The sequence below is a fragment of the Aspergillus brasiliensis genome (assembly GCF_001889945.1).
Source record: "Aspergillus brasiliensis CBS 101740 unplaced genomic scaffold ASPBRscaffold_5, whole genome shotgun sequence".
Taxonomy (NCBI): domain Eukaryota; kingdom Fungi; phylum Ascomycota; class Eurotiomycetes; order Eurotiales; family Aspergillaceae; genus Aspergillus; species Aspergillus brasiliensis.
In genome coordinates, this window is record NW_027137446.1 from 1 (window position 1) to 21,188 (window position 21,188).

Genomic DNA, 21,188 nt, shown 5'->3' on the forward strand with positions numbered 1-21,188 from the left:
TAAGCTTATTATACAGGTTAGCTGTAGCAGCCATCAGCCATTCCAAGTTTTAAAGAAGATAATGTTTATATTTTCTATGGAAGTCCTGAAGCTTACAGGTATATCAGGACAATCATTATAATAGACTGAGTTAATTATTCTACCTAAAACTATAGTAAGGTTTGTAGTTATAAGCCTATATTTATAGTAATATCCAGCTGAGATGTCAACTGTGATAGTAGCAAAGAATCATTCCCTGGTATAATTAAGCTCAAACTTGGATATTTTATATTATCAGCCCTTGCCACCAATGTCCCGAAACTGTGAAGTCGGGGGTTTCGAGATATTAGGTTTAGATTATTATCAAGCATATCTCCATACCTGTCTTCTGGAAAGATAGCTGTAAGATCATAGGGTTAAAGAGCCTATATTCAGCAAATCTAGTCCCCCTTTATGACTTCCCTGGTTGTCCTATAAATTATCTAAAGCTTGGTTGAGAGCTTGCTGCGCTTAAATCAGTGATAATGAGACCATCCAGCATAGCTTGAACTGATAGTTTTACCTTTAATTTTTTGCTTAGTTCCAGGTGCATTGTCCCTGTATTATTTTATTCTAGTCTTGAGAAGAAGGTTATAATACCAGATATTGCCAACCTCAAATTAAATCTAGTCACATTTGGACAGACAGAATAAAGAACAGTAAGGGGAAATATATTATATTACTTTCACTAAACTAAAGATTTATTTTTTTTAATAATGCTTAAGCATCCCTGTCAAAACACCCTAATCTACGGGACCAATTCTTTTCCAAGGAGTATTGGCTGAAGGTAAGGATAATTTAATAGGGTAGATTTATTATTATTTAGAAGTAGAAAGGGTCGATCACTTAAATAAGTAGAGGCTAATATTAGTTTAAAAGCATACGCTTTTGAAGCAACCTGCCAGGATCAGGAAGAAAGGTTTACTAGAAAATATAAGAATTCTTTAAATAGAAAGTATAATCTTTTTAAACAGCCTCTAAGTAGAAGATTCTATTCTATTAATCTCTTATAATCCCCTTCAAAGGGCCCACAGTAATTTAAAAGGTGGGATAGGGATGAGAGGAAAATAAAGTATATTATATTTTATAATTAATGTAATTACATTTAATACTTATTCTACTATATGCAAGATATAGAATCTAGATTGTTACTATTATTACTACCTTGGAAAGATAACAGGATTATAGTATATAAGGGTATGATAGTTATTGCTGCTCTATGATCCAAGCCATTATTAAATAAATTAAACATACTTTATATTACTAAGGTTTTAGGATTTGGGCCAACCTCCCTATAGCCCTGTTGATTGCATGATTTGCGTTTCATGCGTTTTGGTTATAATAGTAAGCTAGGGCAGCCGATAAAATCAGTCCCCATACCGGCTGACAAGGTGGTGGTGAAAACCGAACTCAAGGACTGAACGCTATGTCGTGGCAGCTGGCATGGAATTATCGGCTACTAGGGAACGAGTGGCTCGAGATACGTGACCAAAGGAAGAAACGTGGAGCCAGAGGGAGAATGATAAGGTGGCCTCAGATCACGTGACCACCACCATTCACAAAAATATGGCCAACTCCCAGACACGTAGTTCGGAGGCAGACCGGGACGAAACACTGAGCAAGCGCTGCTAGTCCTTGCTAACTCAGTAGACCGAGCATGGGGGCGCTCCAGAGTTGTCACACTCATTGCATTCAACCTAAAAGGCGCATTCAACAGAGTTCATCAGTTCAGCCTCAATGCTCGCCTGAGGGCCAAAGGCATCCCCTTAAAGGCCCGCCAGTGGATCAGCAGCTTCATGGCAGACCGACAAGCCAGTGTCATATTTAATAACTTTAAGACCGACAATCTTCCCCTGGAAAACGCAGGCCTTGCGCAAGAGTCACCATTATTGCTGATCCTGTTCAACTTCTACAACTCAGACTTAGTGGATCAACCCGTCAACAGGAACAGCGGCGCATCTGCCTTTATTAACAACTACTTCTGTTGGCGCACCAGCTCGTCCGCGGAGGAAAACATCAAGAAGATCCAGGAAGAGGACATCCCACAGATTGAGAAATGGGCGCGATAAACAGGCGCATCTTTTACCACCAAAAAGACCGAGCTGATCCACTTAACCCGGCATAAAACAGCCCATGGAACAGGACAAATCCTCATGAATGGCTAGGTCATTAAACCAGCCAATACAGCTAAGCTCTTAGGAGTTATCTTCAACAAAGAGATGTAATGGAAGGAACATATCCAGGAAGTAGTTAAATAAATAACTAAAGTCAGCCTGGCTCTAAGTAGGCTCAGACACTTACAACCAGAATAGATACACCAACTCTACCAAGCCTGTATCACACCAGTAATTAACTATACATCCACCATCTAGCACAACCCGCTTCAGAACAAAATACACCTGAGACTCCTGCGGACAGTCCAACAAGCTGCTCTTATCTAAATACTCTCAGCCTTCCGCACCATATCCACAGCCGCACTGGAAGTAGAAGCTTACATACTACCGACCCACCTACAGCTCAGACAGCAGGCGTAGACTATGATCACCCGCTTCAGCACCTTACCAGCGGACCACCCAGTCCACGAGGTAATAGCCCGAGCGAGGGCACAAAGTACACACACTGGGACTGGCCAGCATTTCCCCCTAGCAGAAACCATGCAAACAATGGACCTCAGCCACCTGCAGGCCCTGGAAATCATCAATCCCAATCCACTAGCGCCATGGCGGACTCCATCATTCACGGAAATTGACATCAAACCAGATCAGGAAAAGGCCAAAACTAGTGCTTTAACAAGGCAAGCGATGACTGAAATTGCTGTCTTCTCCAACACTTCCAGACAACAGAACCAACTGGGCGCAGCAGCAGTAGCCCTGGACCACAACCAACAGATTATAGGATCCCAACAGATCAGTATCAGTTCAATGGATTACTAGTCAGTATATACGGCAGAACTCATGGCAATCTACTACACCATTAGGCTGGTATTCCAACTAGCACAGAAAAGTCCAGCTACTACAATAACAACCCGAGGCCCAGCCACCATCCTCAACAATAGCATATCGGCGCTGCAGGTGATCGCAAACTCATAGAACAAGTCCAGCCAGCGCATTATCCAGGCCATCCACCAGTCAGCGGGAGAGCTGAAAGCGCGTAGAATCCCACTACAACTACAATGGATTCCAGGACACTGCGGCAACCCCGGCAATGACACCACGGACCGCTTGGCTAAGAGAGTAGTTAGCCTAGAAAAGAAGCACCCCTTCCAACACCTTCTCTTGCACAAGAAAGGACACATCCGCAACAAGATCAGCAAAGAGTGGGAACAGGAGTAGAGGACTTCCCCAAAAGAAGGACACCTCCATCAGATTAATCAAGGCCTGCCCACAAGCCGCACACACTGGCTATACAGCTCACTTCCCCAGAACCAAGCCTACCTCCTCACGCAGCTCCGGACCGGCCACTCATGGCTCGCGACACATGGCAAGCGGCACAGATTCCAAGACCACGCACAATGCAAGTGTGGAGGAATAGAGACCGTGATCCATATACTAATCAACTGCCCGCAACTGAAGGGGCTGCGCCAAGACATGCAGCAGAAGATTGGGAGAGCATTCAACAACATTTCAAAGATACTAGAAGGAGCAGATCAAGGTAAGAAAGGTAGGTTGGAAGATGCTCCGCCCAACAGTAGCATCCTTGGAACGGTACTGGACTTTGCAGAGGCATCGCAGAGATTTCAAAGTCGCGCGCCACAAGGGCGGCAGAACACAACCCCAGGCACTGGCCACTACAGGTCTTGATAAGGCTCCAAGTTCATCAGGAAAGCAATAGTCTACGGTTTACAGATGTACACAGAGGACAGACCTAGTGGTACCCTGCATATCGCTCAGGTGAGGGGTCAGCGTATGAATCAAAAAAAAAAATGTACATACTTTCGCTCATGAAGTTGCTTAAAGGGCAGCGTGGAACATGAGGCTACCAGTAGTATTTGAAGCGGGAACGGCAGATTGGAAATAGCTTATGTGAAGATGTCACAACATTAATCTGTCAAACGCTTGCCAAGCTTCTACATTTTGTATTTTCTGGTCCCTTCACAACATAATTAGGGCCTGAGATGGCTGGGTTTCTTGGCTACGAAAGACACTCCAGCGATTTCCGGATAGTCCCGCAACTGTGCCAATGCTAATTTATATAACATGTCCAGATAAGCTGTATATTACCGACGTCACGTCACTGGGTAGATGAATTCTGGGTAGCGCTAATTACATGTAATTATTCAGGGCAAGAATTGGATTATTTCAATTTGGGTGGCCGTCGCCGCGTCATGGTACGCCTCAATCTCCGCCCGCGAGAGCTGTCATGCGGCTTAGGTCCAGCTTCGGCCCTATACACAGAATGAAGGGCAGAAAATAACATGCAGTAACCTGGTATATTTGTGTGGCTGGTGCATGGGCTGATACATTTTGCTGCTGTACCAGCTGTCACTGTCCTCTAAATATAATTATTTTCAATGCTTGGCTAGCTGTTTATTTCAAGGTGCTATTGCCATATCAGCCGGGCTTTACTTATACCAGCCTTGTTAATGCCACTCTCTATCTATCTCAGCAAGTACAGCTTACTACTTCCTCAAAATAGTAATATTATTATTGATAATTCCTCTGATTGAATTCTGTCTGAAATTAATGAGTTGTTGTTTCAGAGAGTAAAGTAATCCTCTGAATAGTGAAAAAGATCACAAATATATACCAAATAAGGACTGGGATAAAACAGCAGATGGTAAAAGCCCATGATAGTTTAGAAAGAAGTCTTATCCGTAGTAGGCAGCAGAATGTGACATAAAGAAAGGCTAGTGTAGAAGCAGCCTGGCGCTGTGGCGGTAGCGCCTCCCTACTAGTTATACTAGTTATACTAGCTATACTAAATCAACTCCCTGTGAATTTATGTTCCCCACTTTAACGCTCATTCTTTCTCAACTGTCAATTCCCATCTTGCAATCTTGTTTCTCTCATTATTGACTATGCCAAACCAATCACCCAAGATGCATGCTGTCATTCCACTATCCCTTGTTACTTCCGTGCTTTTGACTCCCGCCTTCGGCCAGCTGGAGACAATTGGTCTTACAACCTCTGGTGTTACACCCACTACTACTAGTACTTCGCTCTCATCGACAGTCATCTCAACCTCATCGTCATCAAGTACGACATCTTCGACATCCTCCACGTTCACCACCACCTCATCCAGTGCTACCACCTCGGAGGACCCTCTGGTGCTCACCACTATATTTACCCAACCATCAGGATGCGCCGGTGGGATGACCCAGATCCCAGCATGGTCGACCGAGCTCTGGCAGAACGTTATCAACCCCGTTCCCACCATGACACTCTCATCCTGCTACCCCAGCCAGTTCTACTATAGTGCGGTGGCCACGACCATCCTACCCCCATTCAAGCAGCTTGTGTGCCCCAAGGATTGGGAAGCATATAATGTCACGGAAACCTACATCGTCTGTTGCCCCTATGACTATGGAGTGTACCTGCCCAACTACCACAACCCGACGCGGCCGGGACTAGGCGCCGTCTGCAGTTCGAGCATCTGGCCCAATGTGTTGATGGATGTCACCAGCTACGATTCCGCGGGATCGTCTACTGTCACTTTCACCAGCGCTGGTTATAATGGACCGATCGTGTTTGCAACGGCGTTTGATGGAACCATGGCTACTGCGGTGGTCTCTTCCATGCCTACGACCTCGACTGATATGTCTACGACCTCATCCTCAACCTCTACGTCCCACTCCAGCGCTACCTCGACCACATCGTCCTCAGGTAGCACTGCTACAACGGCATCCGGGACTGCTCGAATGTTGCCTGTGGCACCAATGTGGCTACTACTCTTTTGGCTTCTCCTACTGTGCTTCTGTTACCGTGGCTGCTGCCACTGGTAGGTGGTATATGGGGAAGGGCAATGGCTTGAAACACATTGTTAGTGAGAGTAAAGAGTAACGACAGTTCACCTTAACGCGCACCCGATTTCTGTTGCGGATCTGAGCTACCCCCGGACACATTGTCTTACTAGACCGAAGTAAACACCCCTGAACGTGCTATATTTGTCCCTGACCAAAGAGGGCTTGGAGCCCAAATCAACGATCCTCTTTCCTATCACTTCACGGCGAACATTCCTCCAAGGCCCCTGTATGGGCATGGTACGACTCTGACTACCAACTATCTCAAATCTAGGTGTCCACACTACCCTCCAGAGATAACGAAGAAACTATCTCTTGGAAATCTATTGGACCCTGGGACTGGAAGGGTTCGAGCGAGAGAAGTGACTCACCACCAAGCCCGACGGACCTCCGGATACTGGTTCACCGGCTACTTCCGGGGTTAAATTAGTCGAACTACTAGCCCTACTAGCTGCATCCAGGGTCCAACTAACAGGGTCAGAATCAAGCTCCAGCTAACCACTACCAAGCTCTAGCCCGCCAAGACTAACGGCCTCGTCTTAGTCCAGGCTACGTCTTGGACTATGTATGCATGTAATCTCGCGTATAATGAGATGTCTCACTTCCCCTCAGCTGACTCGCTCTTTACCTGGTACCTTGTCGGACTGGGGATGAGAGTTCGTGCTGTTTGAAATTGGGAAGTAGCCTGCCTCCGCTCTAATTCGTTGGATCAGCACTCCTGATATGCTACGACAAGTGACATATATCTGGGAATTCCAGAAGTGAGGTGAGAGGCGAACGGAGGGTCTAAGCGTGGTGGTAGACAGTCTGTCGGGGGTTCTGAATTCTCCCGCCCCCCAAACTTGTCCACGAGCGTGCTGCTCACCCTCATACTATCTCTTTTACTTTCCTATCTCCTATTGTTTAAAGGATCGGCTCCTTTCCATCGCTTTGCCTGCAGATAATAGTAGCTGATTGAGAATATTGACCTCTCTATAATAGAATTATCATATATTGAATCCTTCTATAGAATAGTCTTCGATTGATTCTACTGTCTCCTGGTTATAGTGAGCATAAGGGCATTGTAATAGACATCCACCCCGTTATCATCGATGTACTTGTCTTCGAAAGGAACATCATCGGCTAACCAGACTTCCTCATCTTTAGAGTCGGACTGGGCGTAATACTTTTAGGCAACATTAACGACACTCTTGCTCTGGTAACGGTCAGAGATCATATCTAGCCACTCGAGTAACTAAACTAGTAGATGATTAGTTTTGTCGGGATAGCTCTTCAAGTCAACGCATCCACATCATGTGCCAACTGTAAGCTAGGCCGAATAAAAAGATTAATTCGTTTAGACATAAGTTGTAAGACAGCTTCAGAAAATTCGAACTTAGAATAATCATTGCTAACAATTCAGGAATCAGTCATTCTTAAATAGAATTCTCTTTCTGGGGTCTGGCAGTCCTTCCCATACTATGTCTGGTTGATTCATCCTATCGATCCTGACCAGGTTGTTCCAGCGATGCTCTTCCAGAAACGCTTGGCGGTGCTGTCGAGCTTCTGACACCCCCATGGGCCAGCTGCTAGTATTCTGCATGATCTGATCGATGATTTCCTGGGGTAGTCCAGCAGCGCTGAGATCCTCAACTACCGCGGGTGCCCACCAGTGATGCTGCTGGGGCGGTACATTGCGGGTGGAGCAGATGCGATAATGGGGGTCAACCAAAAATATCTTGATGTACCGGAGGTGCCCCGGGCGGCTCCGGTCAGCCAGGGAGAAGGGCCGGTCGCGGTGCTCTAGGAGGTTGGGAAAAGTGATCAAACGCCCTTGCGCGACCGAAACTGTACCTTTATCCTGCCATGTCCTTCCCGCGCGGTTATTGGTATCGAGGTCTCTCTCCGAAAATCCCAGAATTTGAGCCAGTTCTGGCAAATCGGAATAGCTGACTTCTTCGTATCTGCGGGGCGGCGGCCATCGGAAATCCCACCTTTCCCCTTTCTCTACAAACTTCTCATATTGGTAGAAGCTTTTATCAAGCTTGGTATTCTGACGGAACGCAATCTGGGGCTCAGTGATATTGCCGATATCGTATGCAAAGACGGCAACAGCTGCAATGTGCTCGTTGAGCTGGCCTTCCATGTGCCAGTCCGTTCCTTCGTAGTCCGGGCTCTCGGGGGTAAGCTCGATATCTTCCATTTTCACAATTATTTGCAATCCTTGTGAGCGAAAGCTGTCTTGAAGCCGAATGGTATATGGTTTGTGGGGAGGCGGGACAGGTTTATGGTGTTTACGATGATGCCAGTCTTTCCGCATGCAGCGCATATCAACCACAGCTCTTTCATTGTGACGCCCATTCTTCCACTCCTTGTAAGAAAATGCGGTTCCTGGCTCCGGGTGGCGGAAGCGCAGCAGCCGCTCGGCCTTGCTTTTAATATAAACCCATGTATACTGCTGCCAGTCGTCAGGGACGGCAACGGGAGTGGCCGATCCATCCTCGGGGAGCTCCAGATACTCTTTTGCGCGTTGCCAGAGGTTGGACTCTGGGGGCGGCAACTCCATGTCAGAATAACGTTCCAGCCATTTTTTGATAAATCTGTTCTTTTCGCGACGCTTGTCCGTGTTATCGCGCGCACTATTCAAGAGCGCTTTGCGAGCTTCGCGGAACTCCTTTATCCTCCAATCCTCTGGAATCCGGAAGGCGACCAGCCATTTGGGAAGCACATTCTCCCATTCTATCCCATATGTGATAATCCGTAGCGGCACTGGCCCCAGCTGGCCTTGGTTCATGGCATCGCTCCACCCGCGCTGTCCCTGCACCAGACAGTCGTTCCACAACGGGATCGCCCGACCCACCAGCGTTTCGATTGCACGATAGAGATTGCGGTGTATCGGGTGTAAATTGTTGACGTATGAGGTAAGGCGTACTTGCGTCGACGCGGCAGCCCCAACAAACTCCACTTCACAGGGCAGAGCCTGGTAATTTGCGCTCCACCGATAGTGACGCGTAGTCGTATAGTGGGCATGCACCCCCTCATGCAGCCATCGCCCTATCTCGATTAGCCTCTGGACATCTGCAGAATCTATTCTCTCGTCGACATGAGTAGGCGCAAGGATTGTCACTCCTTGATACGCGCCCAGCACGTTCTCTGCCTCCACCTGACCCCCATCAGTCAAGACCAAGCTACGCCCATAGACCAGCGGAAACATGGTCGGGTCGACGATACTCAGTTTACGCCTTGACTCCGGATCTAACACCCCGGATCGCGAAAGGGACCAGAGTACCGGCTTCACTGCCTGTCGGAACTCCCCGGCCAGGTCTCCCGTTCGAAGCGCAGGAACACGATCAGACTTGCAAACACAGGACCCAGTGTCCAGCACCCGAATATGTCCCTTTTTCCGATATTCGGCGGCCTTATCGCGTAACTCCTGCACGCACCAGGCCCAGGCCCGGTCACTCAGGAGGGGATTCATCGCGATGGAGGCGGTGTTGTCTTGCCGCCAGCGCGCCACAATCACATCATCGAAAACCTCGACATGCCAGTTTGGGCGGTCGGTCAGACGGTTCATTACTGCTGTCATAGCCAGCTCCCGTGCCGTGACGGCGGGCGCCTGGCGCCACTCGTCCATGCCGTGGGCAAAGCGCGCGTCCGACGGGAGCTCATAATCCAAAGGAATGGCACCAAATCCGGGCACCCGAAGCGGGCTGTCGCCGCTGTTATCGAAGGAGATGATGGTGGGCTTCAGAATTGGTTTGTCACTTTCGTCAGAAGAAGAAGAAGAAGGATCAAAATACATGTTGGGATGAGGGAAGGTGTCGGGTTGACTAGGATTGGACTGAAGGAGTGATAATGGCAAGATAAGAGGATTTAATACTTAGTAGTAATAACTACTAACTAGTTAAGTAGAAGAAAGATGGAAAGTCTGACTCACAGGGATAGCCGGCTACAAGGATCAGGAGGCCTAAGCTCCTTTTGTATGCAGACTAGTATAATAGCCTGCCATGATATCTAGTAGAACCAGCCTAGGGTGATTAGTAGTTGTGGTTTGCCTCGTTAGTGGATGACGGATAATAGTCCATCAAATATACAGTACCATGAGCGATAGATAGCGCTCTCTCCACTGTCAAGAACTGATGGTCTTATAACAGCCAAGTTCGTCAAGTTCGTCGAATTCGGAACGTCCAAAGCAGAGAAGAGTGCTGTTCAGATAACGAATCGTTACCTATCATGTACTTTCTAAACTCACCTGTTCGAGGACAGTTTGGGGGGATCTCGGATCAACTCTCAATCCGAATCCATAGACTTTTAGTGTGTCCCGTGGAGTCTCCGCCGCTTTGATGCGGAGGAACACCCAATTCTGGCGGGATTGTACTTCCTCCGCATTTCTTCCGGTCCCTTTCAACGGCTGCTTTTCCCTGGTTACAAACTCCAATCATGTCCAATCGAGCACGAGAACATCTCCATCTTGAAACTGAGTCCAATCCGTCCAGCAATACAAGCCATGTTCGTTCACCTTTGCCGACCCGAGTCAGTAATGCGTGTGAAAGATGCCGTCGCCATAAAACTCGGGTGAGCGCGATACCTTTTGCCTTGACACTTCTTTCGCCAGCGGACAGAAACTGACGCTTTCCCTCTTTCCTCTACAGTGTGACCCCTTCCGACCTTGCTCCCTATGCGCGCGGGCTAAGGTGGTCTGTCGCCAACTCCCCGCTCCTCAGAGGGCTAAGGATAAACATCGCATGTAAGTCATTCAATCTCATGAGCATGACTGACGCTTCCAGTTCTCTCTCCGAAGTCACTGGATCTTGCATTTAATAACATTCAGCAGCTCGAAAACGAGTCTCCAAAGCCGCCAGCGGCAGACGAGGACATCAGCAGCACTTGCTGACAAGGAATCACAAAGTGAGAATACTGATGGAAACCACCCCTCAACGTCCAGAACTGGGAGAAATGACACACAACTCTCTGAAGAAGTGTATGAATCGCAGTTCTTGATGGAATATGGCGAAGCCGAATCTACGATGGGTATCGCTCAGAAGATATACGAGCTGGATAAGCAGGTCATCGATGAACAATCCACCTCCGCCATTCCCGGCTCCCGGGCTAGCACAGGCGTTGCTGACCGGCGGACTGTAGCCGGGGCCCAGCGACGTCCTATTCCATCGATTTTAGGACGTCAATTGCCGTCCATAGATGTGACATATTCCTTGATCGAGGAATACTTTGAGACGGTTCATTGGTTTTCTCTCGTCATCTACGAGCCAACATTTCGGACAAGATTACAGTCTATTGCAGATGGGTTCGCCCATCCGTCACAAAAGTCATTCTTACTGCTACTGGCAGTTATGCTGGGGATGAGTGCATGGTATCGGTCACAAAGAACCATCACAGATGCAGCCGATAGCAGTAAGTGGCGGAAATTGAGTGCCGATCTCTTGAGTCTTGTCGAATCGCATGTCGTGGAGTTGATGGACGAGTCTTCAGTGACCGCAGCTCAGATCTTAATTCTCTTTGGATCACACCATGTCTACCATGGTCGTCCAAACTTGTCATTCTCTCTACTCGGTGCAACCATCAAGATGTCCCAGGCTGCAGGGTTACACCGGGAATCCGCTGCAGGGAAGCTTGAGGAGATTGAGGAGCGGAAGCGAGTCTGGTGGACTATATACACTTGGGACCGGTTTGCGTCCATCACGTACGGTCGGCCATTGGGAATTAATGACAAGGACTGCAATCTCAGCATGCCAGCGGATAATCTGGAGAACCCGTATTTCACTGGACCAAGCTCAGAGCAAGGATATACGATCTGTTATTCTCCTTATCAACGTGAATTGAACACCCTCTATCTCATGGCATCCCCGGCTCTGGAGTTCATCTTTGGTTCACGCACTTCAGGCTCGTCTAAGGCATTGACTGGAGACGTCTACATTGAGCTGGTGAAAGAAGCAACCCAGAACCTTCAGAGGTGGCGGAGTAACCTTCCTGGCTACTTGGCTTTGGACTTCAGCCAGGATTTTGAGCTCGATAGTGGGCCGAGTGCAAGAGCACATGCTCTACAGTCCTTGTCATTGCAATTGACCTACGACAATATTCTCATTGTCCTCCACCGGCCGTTGCTGGCAAGGCAAGTCAGACATCTCTCAATAAGCCATCCGACTTCGGGCGCAGGGCTAGGAATGGAATCTCCAGCCTCACACCCTGAAGCAGGCTCGCCAGCTCAGAAGTTGTCACCATTCGAAGCCACGTCGCCTAACGAGCCGGTCAAAAGTTCAATGCACTGGTGGAACGCTGCCCTCAGAACATCGCGTGTCACTGAAGTGCCAGTACTTGCTCAGCTCGCAACAGATAGTCATCTTGTCGCCTTTCTTGCCATCAATATCTTCCACGCTGCGATTGTACTGGCAGTTATGGCTCTGTCAGACCCATTATCAGATACCACCCAAGTGGCGAAGCGTACAATCACCCGGATCCTGCGCCTTCAGAGCCTTTTGGGTGAGCGGTCAGCTTTATCAAGGCAGAGTACGACCGTCCTGAAGAATGTGGTCACTTTAATCCTCCGCCGTGAATCGGAAACTATCCTGGCTCCAGTCACAGGAAACAGTCAACAGGAAGGGCCCACATCCGCAAATGGATCCGCACCCATATCCGTGGAAGACACTCTACGACTGCCCTTGGATGCCACAGTAACACAGACCGACAATTCGTTACGGCGGACTACATGGCCAGAATATGGCAGAATTCATCGGTTGAATGAGAGTTTAGCATCAGTCCAAAACGGTGAGCACGAATTCATCTTGCTGTCCATGATATATATCTGTCCAGAGAAGCTAATTGCATGTCTATACATCAGTCATCCCTTCTGGCAAGGACGGTGGTTTCCACGAATCCCATGGCGGGAGAAACATTCAAGAACAGCCGCTTGAGTTTCAGGAGCACGCCCCAGCTGATAGCTCGTGGAATGCTTCATCTGCAAATAACTGGAATGATCCTAGTTTTCCCCTAGAAGTTCCAGAAATCACCTCAGATGCCTTTGGTGATAACGGGCTCTATTGGCTATGGGACATGTCATGGGCCGGAACGGATCCATGAAGCTACGCAATTTTACTAGCACGCTACATGCTTTCATAATTCCATGACGAAACAGTATGAGAATACAGGCTCACTATGTCAAGGTCGCTTTCGCTGCGGTCTCATCTACACCAGGTCCATAGATGACAGTCTTGATACCCTGTCGGTTGCCAACATTCTTAAATGCCTCTTCCGCCTGCGTGAAAGGGAACTCATGCGTCACAAGACCATCGAGGACAACCCGACCCGACGACAGCAGTCCAATAGCTGTTTGATAATCTCCCGGGCCATACCGAAAACTCCCCCTGAAAATGGCCTCTTTATCACAGATCTGACCGACCGGCAGCGAGGGATTCGGTTTGCCCAAGCCCACTTGGACAAATGTTCCACCCGACGCAAGGATCGCAATACCGCAATTCATACAAGGCTCGGCGCCGGTGGCATCCAAAACGACGTGGGCCCCAATTTCCAGCTTCGTTTCTTCCAGAAGCCTGGCAGCATTGTGTTCTGGGGATTCGGAGCTCATCTTATACGTGTGCGTGGCCCCGTACTTTTGTGCCACGCTCAGTCGGTCGGAATTGATGTCGACAACCACGACTGTCGACGCGCCGAATGCGCGTGCAACGGCTGCACAGAGTAAACCGACAGGACCAGCGCCAAAGACAACGACCGACTTTTGCTGCATATCTCCTGCCAGTCGACAGCTATGTACCGCAACACTCAGCGGTTCGACGAGTGCGCCGTGTTGCAGTGATACATGTGCTGGCAGCTTGTAGCAGCATTCTGCAGGCAGGCGGTAGTAGGTTGCTAGGGTTCCATCATAGGGTGGTGTGGCGGCAAAACGCATCGCGCTGCAAAGGTTGTATCTGCCCGCGCGGCAATGGTGGCAGGTATTGCAGGCAATGCCCGGCTCCAGGGCTACGCGATCACCGACAGCAAAGCCTGACTTACTTCCGCATTCCACCACAATGCCGGCGGACTCGTGGCCAAGGACGATGGGGGCTTCGACCACATACCGTCCTATGCGGCCATGCTGCCAGTAATGGATCTGGGTTGGTATTGTAAGCTGCAGCCCAGACTAGTGAGGGAATGATAAATGCAAGTGAGGTCTTACATCGGAGCCACATAGGCCAGTCACGATAACCTGGACGATGACGTCGCGGTCCGTCTGGAGCTCTGGTCTAACACGTTCTTCATAATCGAATCTGCCACCCGGTTGCAAGATGAAAGCCTGTACAGCGCCAACAGAGTAAGCAAATTACTCTAATTTGGGAACTTGTAAAAAGACCAACCTGATTGCTTGCTGAAGCCATTGTAGCCAAGTATTGTGTATAGAGCAACAAGAATCAGGAATTGCTCAAGGCTTTTTAACGGGCACTGCTGGCAGTCGTACGACGCCCAAGTCATGCCATCTATGATGTCGGTTCCGACGGATTGTCTCAGAAAACTCACCATCTCCGTACCCACTCATATTGAGCCATCTGCTTTACCCAACAAAGCAATTGTTGAACCATCCCAGACCGTGGGGTGATAAATGCCTCGGAACCGAGTGGGGTCGGAACTGGCCAAGCTGGACTCGGAACCGAAACGACACGGAACCGGTGAAGACCCTTATGTTTTCCAGCAACCGGCATCGTTGTTGCAATATGAAGGCTAAATTCAGACCCGGAAGTCGACCGTGACTACGGAATAATAAAATGATATTATTGGCTGACACTGAGATATTCCCACTTCAACGTAACAGAAATTTGTTGCAACTGGCTGGCACTCACGATGATCCGGGCTAAAGCAACACGAGCGTGCCAACCCCGGATGGCCGACTAGAGTGGCTCAATTCGGACAAACAGCTCCACTTTCAGGGCCTGGAGAAAAGGTCTGCTTCCCCACGGGACATGATGCTCTGGGGTAGAAATAGGGCGACGGTCACTACTGCTTAAGATGCCGGTCCATCAAGATCGTGGAGGTTAACTGGAACTGCCCTTTCACTCATTGAGGGTGTCTCTCTGGCACTATGGCTACCAAAATGTCCTCTATACCGACAGATAATGCCGCTCTGACTCGTACCGCACAGGCTGTGGCAGCTCGGGAAGCAGAGCAGCAGAGCTGGTTGGAGAGAAAGCTGAAGCCGACAAAGGTGAGAGCTTGGTATCCCTTCAAGGGAACCCCATTGCTCTATGCAACATGTGGTTTCGGCAGTCTGGGAGATGCCCTGTTTGGATACAACTCTGGTACATATCTCCCTCCATCCTGGCTCTCAAATAGCCACGAAGACGAGACGTTGCTAATGTCTTGTTCGATAGGTATCATGTCAGGTCTCCTCGTCAATCCAGCCTTTGTGGCTCGCTTCTTCAAAGACTACGGCGGTGCTGACGGCTCAACATCCGGAGTTGATCCTTCAATCACGGGCATATCTGTCGCTTGTTTACAAGCGTCCGCAGCGGTGGGTGCACTCCTAGCCGGACGACTCGGCGATATGATGGGGCGTAAACGGTGTGTCCGTCTCGGCGGGTTCATCTACTTCTTCAGTGCATTTATTCAGATCTTCGCACCTGGATTTGGCACCTTCATTGCCGGTCGCACCATTCAGGGTCTCGGCGTCGGATTTCTCTCTATGACAGTACCTATCATTCAAACCGAGATTGCCGCTCCGCATCGCCGTGGTTTGATGGTAGGAATTGAGTACACCTTTCAGATCGCCGGATACATGCTTTCATGTTGGGTAGATTATGGATTCAATTTCCTTCTGCCCAGTGAGATGTCTTGGCAGGGCCCATTTATCATCCAGATCGCTCTCTCCTTTATCCTGCTGGCAATGTCATTTTTCCTCCCCGAGACCCCTCGTTGGCTGGCCAAGAACGGCTTCATGCAAGAAAGCTTGCAGACGGTCGCTGACCTGCACGCCAACGGCGATACTCAAGCAGAACATGTGCAGCAGGTTTTTGTGGAAATTGAAGAAGCAGTCATCTTCGAAACCAACTTGGGGAAGTCATCTTGGATGGTGATTGCATACCGCCTGTTGCGAGCAGTTATGCAAGTGCAAGACTGATAATATACAGGAAATGTTTACGCGCTATCGAAAGCGTACCATCGTCGGAGTAACCGTGCAAATGTTCGCGCAACTCAATGGAATCAACATCATCTCCTTCTACCTTCCTAGCACACTTGCTACCGCAGGCTTCGATGAGAGGAAGTCCCTTTTGTACACCGCAGCTAACGCACTACCTTACACTGCGGCCACAATTTCGACATGGTGGCTCGCAGACCGCTGGGGCCGAAAGCCATTGCTAATACTTGGAGGTGAGTACATATTGTCCATCCATACTATTCAACATATACCTCGTATACACTGTGGGCACCCAGCTAAATATGCATCAAACAGGTATCGGAATGGCAGTTCTGCTCGGCATCGTCTGCGCCTTCACCGAAGCTGACCTAGACATTCAGGTCCGCGCGAAGGGCCAGTACGCCTTCGTTATGCTATACAACATCATGTACGGCTTTACTTGGGGTCCGATGCCATGGCTACTGCCAGCTGAAATCTTCCCCTTGCGCGGCCGTAGTAAAGGAATGGCTTTGGCTACTACTAGCAATTGGGTCTTCAACTTCATCATCGGCATGGTATCTCCGGACGCGTTCGCAGGTATTAACGGATACTTCTACCTCATTATTGCTGGATTTTGTCTCTTCTCTGCAGGACTGGTACGCTTTTACTATGTCGAGACGGCCAATAGCACCCTCGAAGAGGTTGCAGAGTTGTTTGGTGATACCGCGTTTGCAGATGCTGATGGGGAGGCGAGGGGTGTTTCCGAAGTGCGGGTAGATTATAGGAAGGATGCTGTGTGATTATCAAACCGTGCATGACACAATATGGCAGGCAGCACTGGCCAATTGGTAATGCTTGCTGTCCAGCTGATCGGCGTATCAGCGTGGCGATGTAGTCGTCATACTAATCTTACGAATATGTTCATGGATACGAAGCAGAATCAGAGTATATAGCTCATTTGACAGGCGCTAGGTCTTTTCCACGACGACTGACGAAGAATACTATAATCGGTGTATTATTGCTCATTGTTTGATATATCTCCGTTGCGGATGGTTCAGGTTTGCTAGTAGTTGGTAGAAATATAGCTACACGATTTTGTATGTAGAATCTGCGATTGAGAAGCACAGACTACACACCTGACCAAGAACTTCAAACCAACACTACGCTACTGTCACTATTACCCAGAAGAGTACCCCATCAATGAAACAGCATTCAAATAAAGGCAGAGCTAGCTAGATAACCAAAAGAGCGTAACACAACAAGAACTGCAAACGACAAGCAACTGACTACCAGTCTAACACAGACAAACCCCCACTGCTTACCCCAACCCACCACGACACAAGACCATCGGGCATTGTTGAAAGACACGAGTGATCTCACATCAATGACAGGCTAGAGGAATGACCAAAACAGCTCAGATTTTATCAATCGATTCAAACCGGAGTCTGGCAATCCACCGTCTTATGGTGATCATCGTATTCGCAGTGGTGGCGATCAGTTTTACACTGTAGTAGTGAATGAACATTAGTACATATCAATCAGCCCGAAGTGTAAATACGTACTCTCAAATTAGCAGCCGTAGGGCAAGCAACGACGTGATTCTTTCCGTCCTTTCGGTATGTGCATGTGTTGTGCTCGAGGCTGCATTCCTACAGTTTATTTCATGGAGGTTAATTTTATGTATATATGCAAAGAGACAGACCAAGAGAAGTATCTCAGAGAAGAATCAACGTACTCCACCATATTTACTCAGCTGCGCCTCCCTCGCAAGAAGATCATCAGCCTCAGCCGCGATAGGGTTCGCAATGGCGCCCATTGCGGCGAAGAGGACGATAGCGATGCTGGTGATCTGCATTTTGTGAAATATGTAGTTTCGTGAAAGATTGGGGTAGTGTAGTGTAGACTAGCTGAGAGAGGTAATTGTGTTGAGTTGATGGGATTGTCCATTGGGGCGTGATGAAGGTGTCTTATATAGAAGAGACAGTTCGGGATACGCTTGCCATATCTGACAAATTCCTATCTTCTATCCAGTTCGATGCAGTCAGCATTGAGGCTGCTCTTGGAGATTCATCCATGCTATCCAATAGAAGATATGCCTCATAATCAAAGCAGACTTATGACTTGGAAGTTCGTGTGCTATCTCAGGTGAGGTGGTTGACTGGCTTGTTAGTAATACGACTGGGGCGTGAAGAAAATAGCAGATTATCGAAGTCCTAACTGGTCTGACACTTCCGTGATGTTGGAAGGAGAAATGATCTTCGGATCCGTGAACTGACGAGGATGTCGTTCATGCGGGGATAGTGTAAGGCTTAAGGCTAAGATTACTGCTGATCTGCTCAATTGATCGAGTTGCAGACCCTGCATATACCTTGTGCCCTGCTGCAGGGATGGAGCGTATATCTCACGGAATAGGGCGGTTATGCGATGTAACATTGTAAGCTTAAGGCATATGAGATGTGGATGATTGTGTAAGCTCTCACCTGGATCTGTATATACAGGTCTTGGGGGCTGATTGAATCAATTGCAAGTTCGCCAGCGTTGAATACCTTAATGTGATCTTATGGGAGAGCTGCACCTGTTTTGGCCTGCACACTAAGTGCGTATGTAGCTTTCGAGAAATAGGAATACTGTCTGGAGGTAAGAAAAATTCACTGAGTAGGAATCTATATTCTCTTCCTCATGGCAGCAGTCACCTCAGGGGGTTCAATAGTACCTCACTGGTAAATAAGCACTAAGACCTTTCGAGGTAACAAACAATCATCAGCAGATCATCCAGAGATCAATTCCTTCCTGCGCCAAATGCTTTGTCTTCCGGCCCGATCCGACTCCAATTGTCGCTGTATACTTTGTTTGAGTCCCAGATGGTTATGATGTCCAATCTATTATATCAATGTAGCTAATATTATATGTATGCTGCTATGCCTGTGTGAAGTCTGCGAAAAGGTGTTCGCTAACCAGCTACAGCGGCTCTAAGCCAAGCTTCTCGATAGTCACACTGAATATAACAGCAAACAATGCTATCACACTCTTACAAACCAACTCAATCCTGCACGTTGACTCAACTCGCAGGAATGCGGGGGTGTGTGGCTTGTCCCTGCTGAATAGTTGCATGATCAGCAACTACTTCTGTCTTAGCTGCCGGCTGATCGACAAGCAAACAAAGAGACTAGTTCAGCCCGTCAGCGCCTATACGAGTCCAGACATCACATATTGGGCCGTCAGCCTTGTAAGGCCCTATGTTGCTGCCTAAGAAGCAGGGGTCCGAAGGGTCTCTTCTCCGCTTAGGAGAGGCTCTCGTCTTCTCGAAATGTTGACCCTTAGAACGATTTATGTTCGATCTGTTTCATCAACTTTCTCAATTTCTCATTATCTTCTATCTCTTAACACAATCTGATCAAACCATCTATCAATATCAACATCATCATCCTTCAAAATGGATCACCTCCGTGACTCTCTACTGAGCTCTCTACCCAGAGACACCCCCTCCACCGTAGCCATCGACCACGCCCGCAAAGATGAGGAAAACACACGCCAGGCCATGATTGCAGGTTCATTCCAAGAAGTCCGCGACATAGCCTTCAGCAACCGGACCTGGCTCGTCACCAGCCGGTACTGCGACATCGGAGACGGAGTCGACAGCCTTGAGAGCCACATCCATTCCCTATGGTACATGTACTACGAGCTTGGCCGAAACATCTCCTCTGACTCACCCGAGCACGAGGGGTTAGTCCTCGACATCCTCCGCATCCAAGGCATGGGTCCATTGACCAGACCCGCACGCGGAGTCAACGGGATTGACATCGCCCGAACCGTCGATGGCACCCTGTGGAACGATCTCCCTTTTCTTGTTGGCGACATGACCAACTTTTGGATCAACCACAGTGCATCCATGTCGGGCACACACCGGCTCAACTTTGCTACATTCCTGGCTAAACTTGCCTCTACGCGTGTCGCTAAGGATAGACTGTGTCAGGTTGCTCTTCTGATCTTCCGCACGCTCTTTGAAAGTCCTTTGGAACTCCGCTCCGGTGGACAGTCTGACGAGGAAGATCCCAATCGGAGTACGAGGCAGCTGGAGGTCTTGCATCTGTTGCCGGCTGCTGTTGCTTGGTTGAAAATAGCAAGCCATAACCTGCTTTTGCTCTCAGAGGTGTATTGGACGGACTGTCCGAGCCACATCGGCAAGGGTGGTGAGACGTTCGTGGAATCGGATCTTGGACTGCGGTCACCTACTGGGTTCTCGCCGTGGAGATATATGTTCTGGTTGAGGCGACTTCATGAGATTCGGGATGAGGCTAAGGAGGCTAATGAGAAAGCTCTGGAGGAGCTTGCTGCTGATGGTATCCAGTTCATGGTCAATACACTCAAGGAGAGGAATTCTGAGGTCCTCAGGGCTTATAAGAATGGTGGAGATGCTTTGCATCGGGATAAGTATCTCTCGTGTCTGAAGCCCCTTGCAGGAGTTGAGGAGTGAGGTGAAGGTTGGGGATGTCGAAAATGTGATGTAGACATTCTGACTCAGTCAACCTGAATGTCACTCTCTCTGCTCTTGACTGCCAATGTTCTGTCAGGTCTACATATTCTTCCTGTGTCATTTGTGTTGCATCAGTGCAGTATGGCCCGTGGTCCTTGAGCAGTATTAAGTCAAAGGTAGCTCGATTTCTCCATTCGTACCCATTCGCTCTACCATCATAGAGTACTTCTCTTTTGCGGTTCTTACATCTAGACTTGTATTGACATCACCAGAGAACCATTGTAAATCCTAGCAATAACAACATGACAGCAATGGCACTGACCTGTTTTACAAAATATCATCTTTTGTATGTGATCAACCCTACTAGTAGAAGCAGCGAACGGTATACTACTCGGTAGTCTAGAAATACTGGGCGAAAATTAGCTTGTTAGTAGCACTTGCTCCCAATAGACATTCTATAGATATTGTCATCATTTGAGCTATTTATCGAATATAGATAGAGCGTAAAGAAAAGCTTATATACTAGTATTTTGGATGCATAACTATTGCATTAGAGCCGTTAAAACTGGCTAGTTAATAAGTTGATACCCTTCCTGTCCTGATCAGCAGTTACCACTTAGGGAACCATCCCCGGCAAGTAG

The 21,188-nt window shown here is 48.4% G+C and overlaps 7 protein-coding genes across 7 annotated transcripts; 4 read left to right on the forward strand and 3 right to left on the reverse strand.

The window, feature by feature from the left end:
- Positions 1-5,056: 5,056 nt before the first annotated feature.
- Positions 5,057-5,959, forward strand: ASPBRDRAFT_194998 (uncharacterized protein; the record flags this gene model as incomplete). The annotated part of the gene is made up of 1 exon (XM_067620821.1): positions 5,057-5,959. The coding sequence occupies one exon, from the start codon at positions 5,057-5,059 to the stop codon at positions 5,957-5,959; it is 903 nt and encodes a 300-aa protein (XP_067479514.1).
- A 1,423-nt stretch (positions 5,960-7,382) lies between these two features.
- ASPBRDRAFT_29263 (DUF4246 domain-containing protein) lies at positions 7,383-9,758 on the reverse strand (the record flags this gene model as incomplete). Its single annotated transcript, XM_067622636.1, has 1 exon — positions 7,383-9,758. The coding sequence occupies one exon, from the start codon at positions 9,756-9,758 to the stop codon at positions 7,383-7,385; it is 2,376 nt and encodes a 791-aa protein (XP_067479515.1).
- Positions 9,759-10,396: 638 nt separating this feature from the next.
- On the forward strand, positions 10,397-13,051 carry ASPBRDRAFT_54143 (uncharacterized protein; the record flags this gene model as incomplete). Its single annotated transcript, XM_067627182.1, has 4 exons — positions 10,397-10,531; positions 10,609-10,703; positions 10,791-12,739; positions 12,813-13,051. 4 exons carry the CDS (start codon positions 10,397-10,399, stop codon positions 13,049-13,051), a joined length of 2,418 nt encoding a protein of 805 aa, XP_067479516.1.
- A 73-nt stretch (positions 13,052-13,124) lies between these two features.
- ASPBRDRAFT_175186 (NAD(P)-dependent alcohol dehydrogenase) lies at positions 13,125-14,359 on the reverse strand (the record flags this gene model as incomplete). Its single annotated transcript, XM_067619799.1, has 3 exons — positions 14,323-14,359; positions 14,145-14,261; positions 13,125-14,078 (listed from the first exon to the last, which is right to left on the reverse strand). Exons 1-3 carry the CDS (start codon positions 14,341-14,343, stop codon positions 13,125-13,127), a joined length of 1,092 nt encoding a protein of 363 aa, XP_067479517.1. The 5' UTR covers positions 14,344-14,359.
- A 682-nt stretch (positions 14,360-15,041) lies between these two features.
- ASPBRDRAFT_124375 (sugar porter family MFS transporter) lies at positions 15,042-16,873 on the forward strand (the record flags this gene model as incomplete). The annotated part of the gene is made up of 4 exons (XM_067617685.1): positions 15,042-15,258; positions 15,331-16,028; positions 16,087-16,327; positions 16,410-16,873. 4 exons carry the CDS (start codon positions 15,042-15,044, stop codon positions 16,871-16,873), a joined length of 1,620 nt encoding a protein of 539 aa, XP_067479518.1.
- A 392-nt stretch (positions 16,874-17,265) lies between these two features.
- On the reverse strand, positions 17,266-17,911 carry ASPBRDRAFT_41941 (uncharacterized protein). The gene is made up of 3 exons (XM_067624693.1): positions 17,809-17,911; positions 17,636-17,722; positions 17,266-17,578 (listed from the first exon to the last, which is right to left on the reverse strand). Exons 1-3 carry the CDS (start codon positions 17,887-17,889, stop codon positions 17,507-17,509), a joined length of 240 nt encoding a protein of 79 aa, XP_067479519.1. The 5' UTR covers positions 17,890-17,911; the 3' UTR covers positions 17,266-17,506.
- Positions 17,912-19,294: 1,383 nt separating this feature from the next.
- Positions 19,295-20,882, forward strand: ASPBRDRAFT_41942 (DUF3632 domain-containing protein). The gene has a single exon (XM_067624694.1). The coding sequence runs from the start codon at positions 19,507-19,509 to the stop codon at positions 20,545-20,547; it is 1,041 nt and encodes a 346-aa protein (XP_067479520.1). The 5' UTR covers positions 19,295-19,506; the 3' UTR covers positions 20,548-20,882.
- The last annotated feature ends 306 nt before the right edge of the window (positions 20,883-21,188 follow it).

What these genes read in the sequence shown, in the direction of transcription:
- ASPBRDRAFT_41941 (XM_067624693.1), bottom strand. Translation starts at nt 17,889, where the DNA reads ATGGGCGCCATTGCGAACCCTATCGCGGCTGAGGCTGATGATCTTCTT. An exon ending in AGCTGAGTAAATATGGTGGA is followed by an intron (nt 17,723 to 17,808) that starts GTACGTTGATTC and finishes AATAAACTGTAG; the next exon opens with GAATGCAGCCTCGAGCACAA. An exon ending in CTACGGCTGCTAATTTGAGA is followed by an intron (nt 17,579 to 17,635) that starts GTACGTATTTAC and finishes TCACTACTACAG; the next exon opens with TGTAAAACTGATCGCCACCA.
- ASPBRDRAFT_41942 (XM_067624694.1), top strand. Translation starts at nt 19,507, where the DNA reads ATGGATCACCTCCGTGACTCTCTACTGAGCTCTCTACCCAGAGACACC.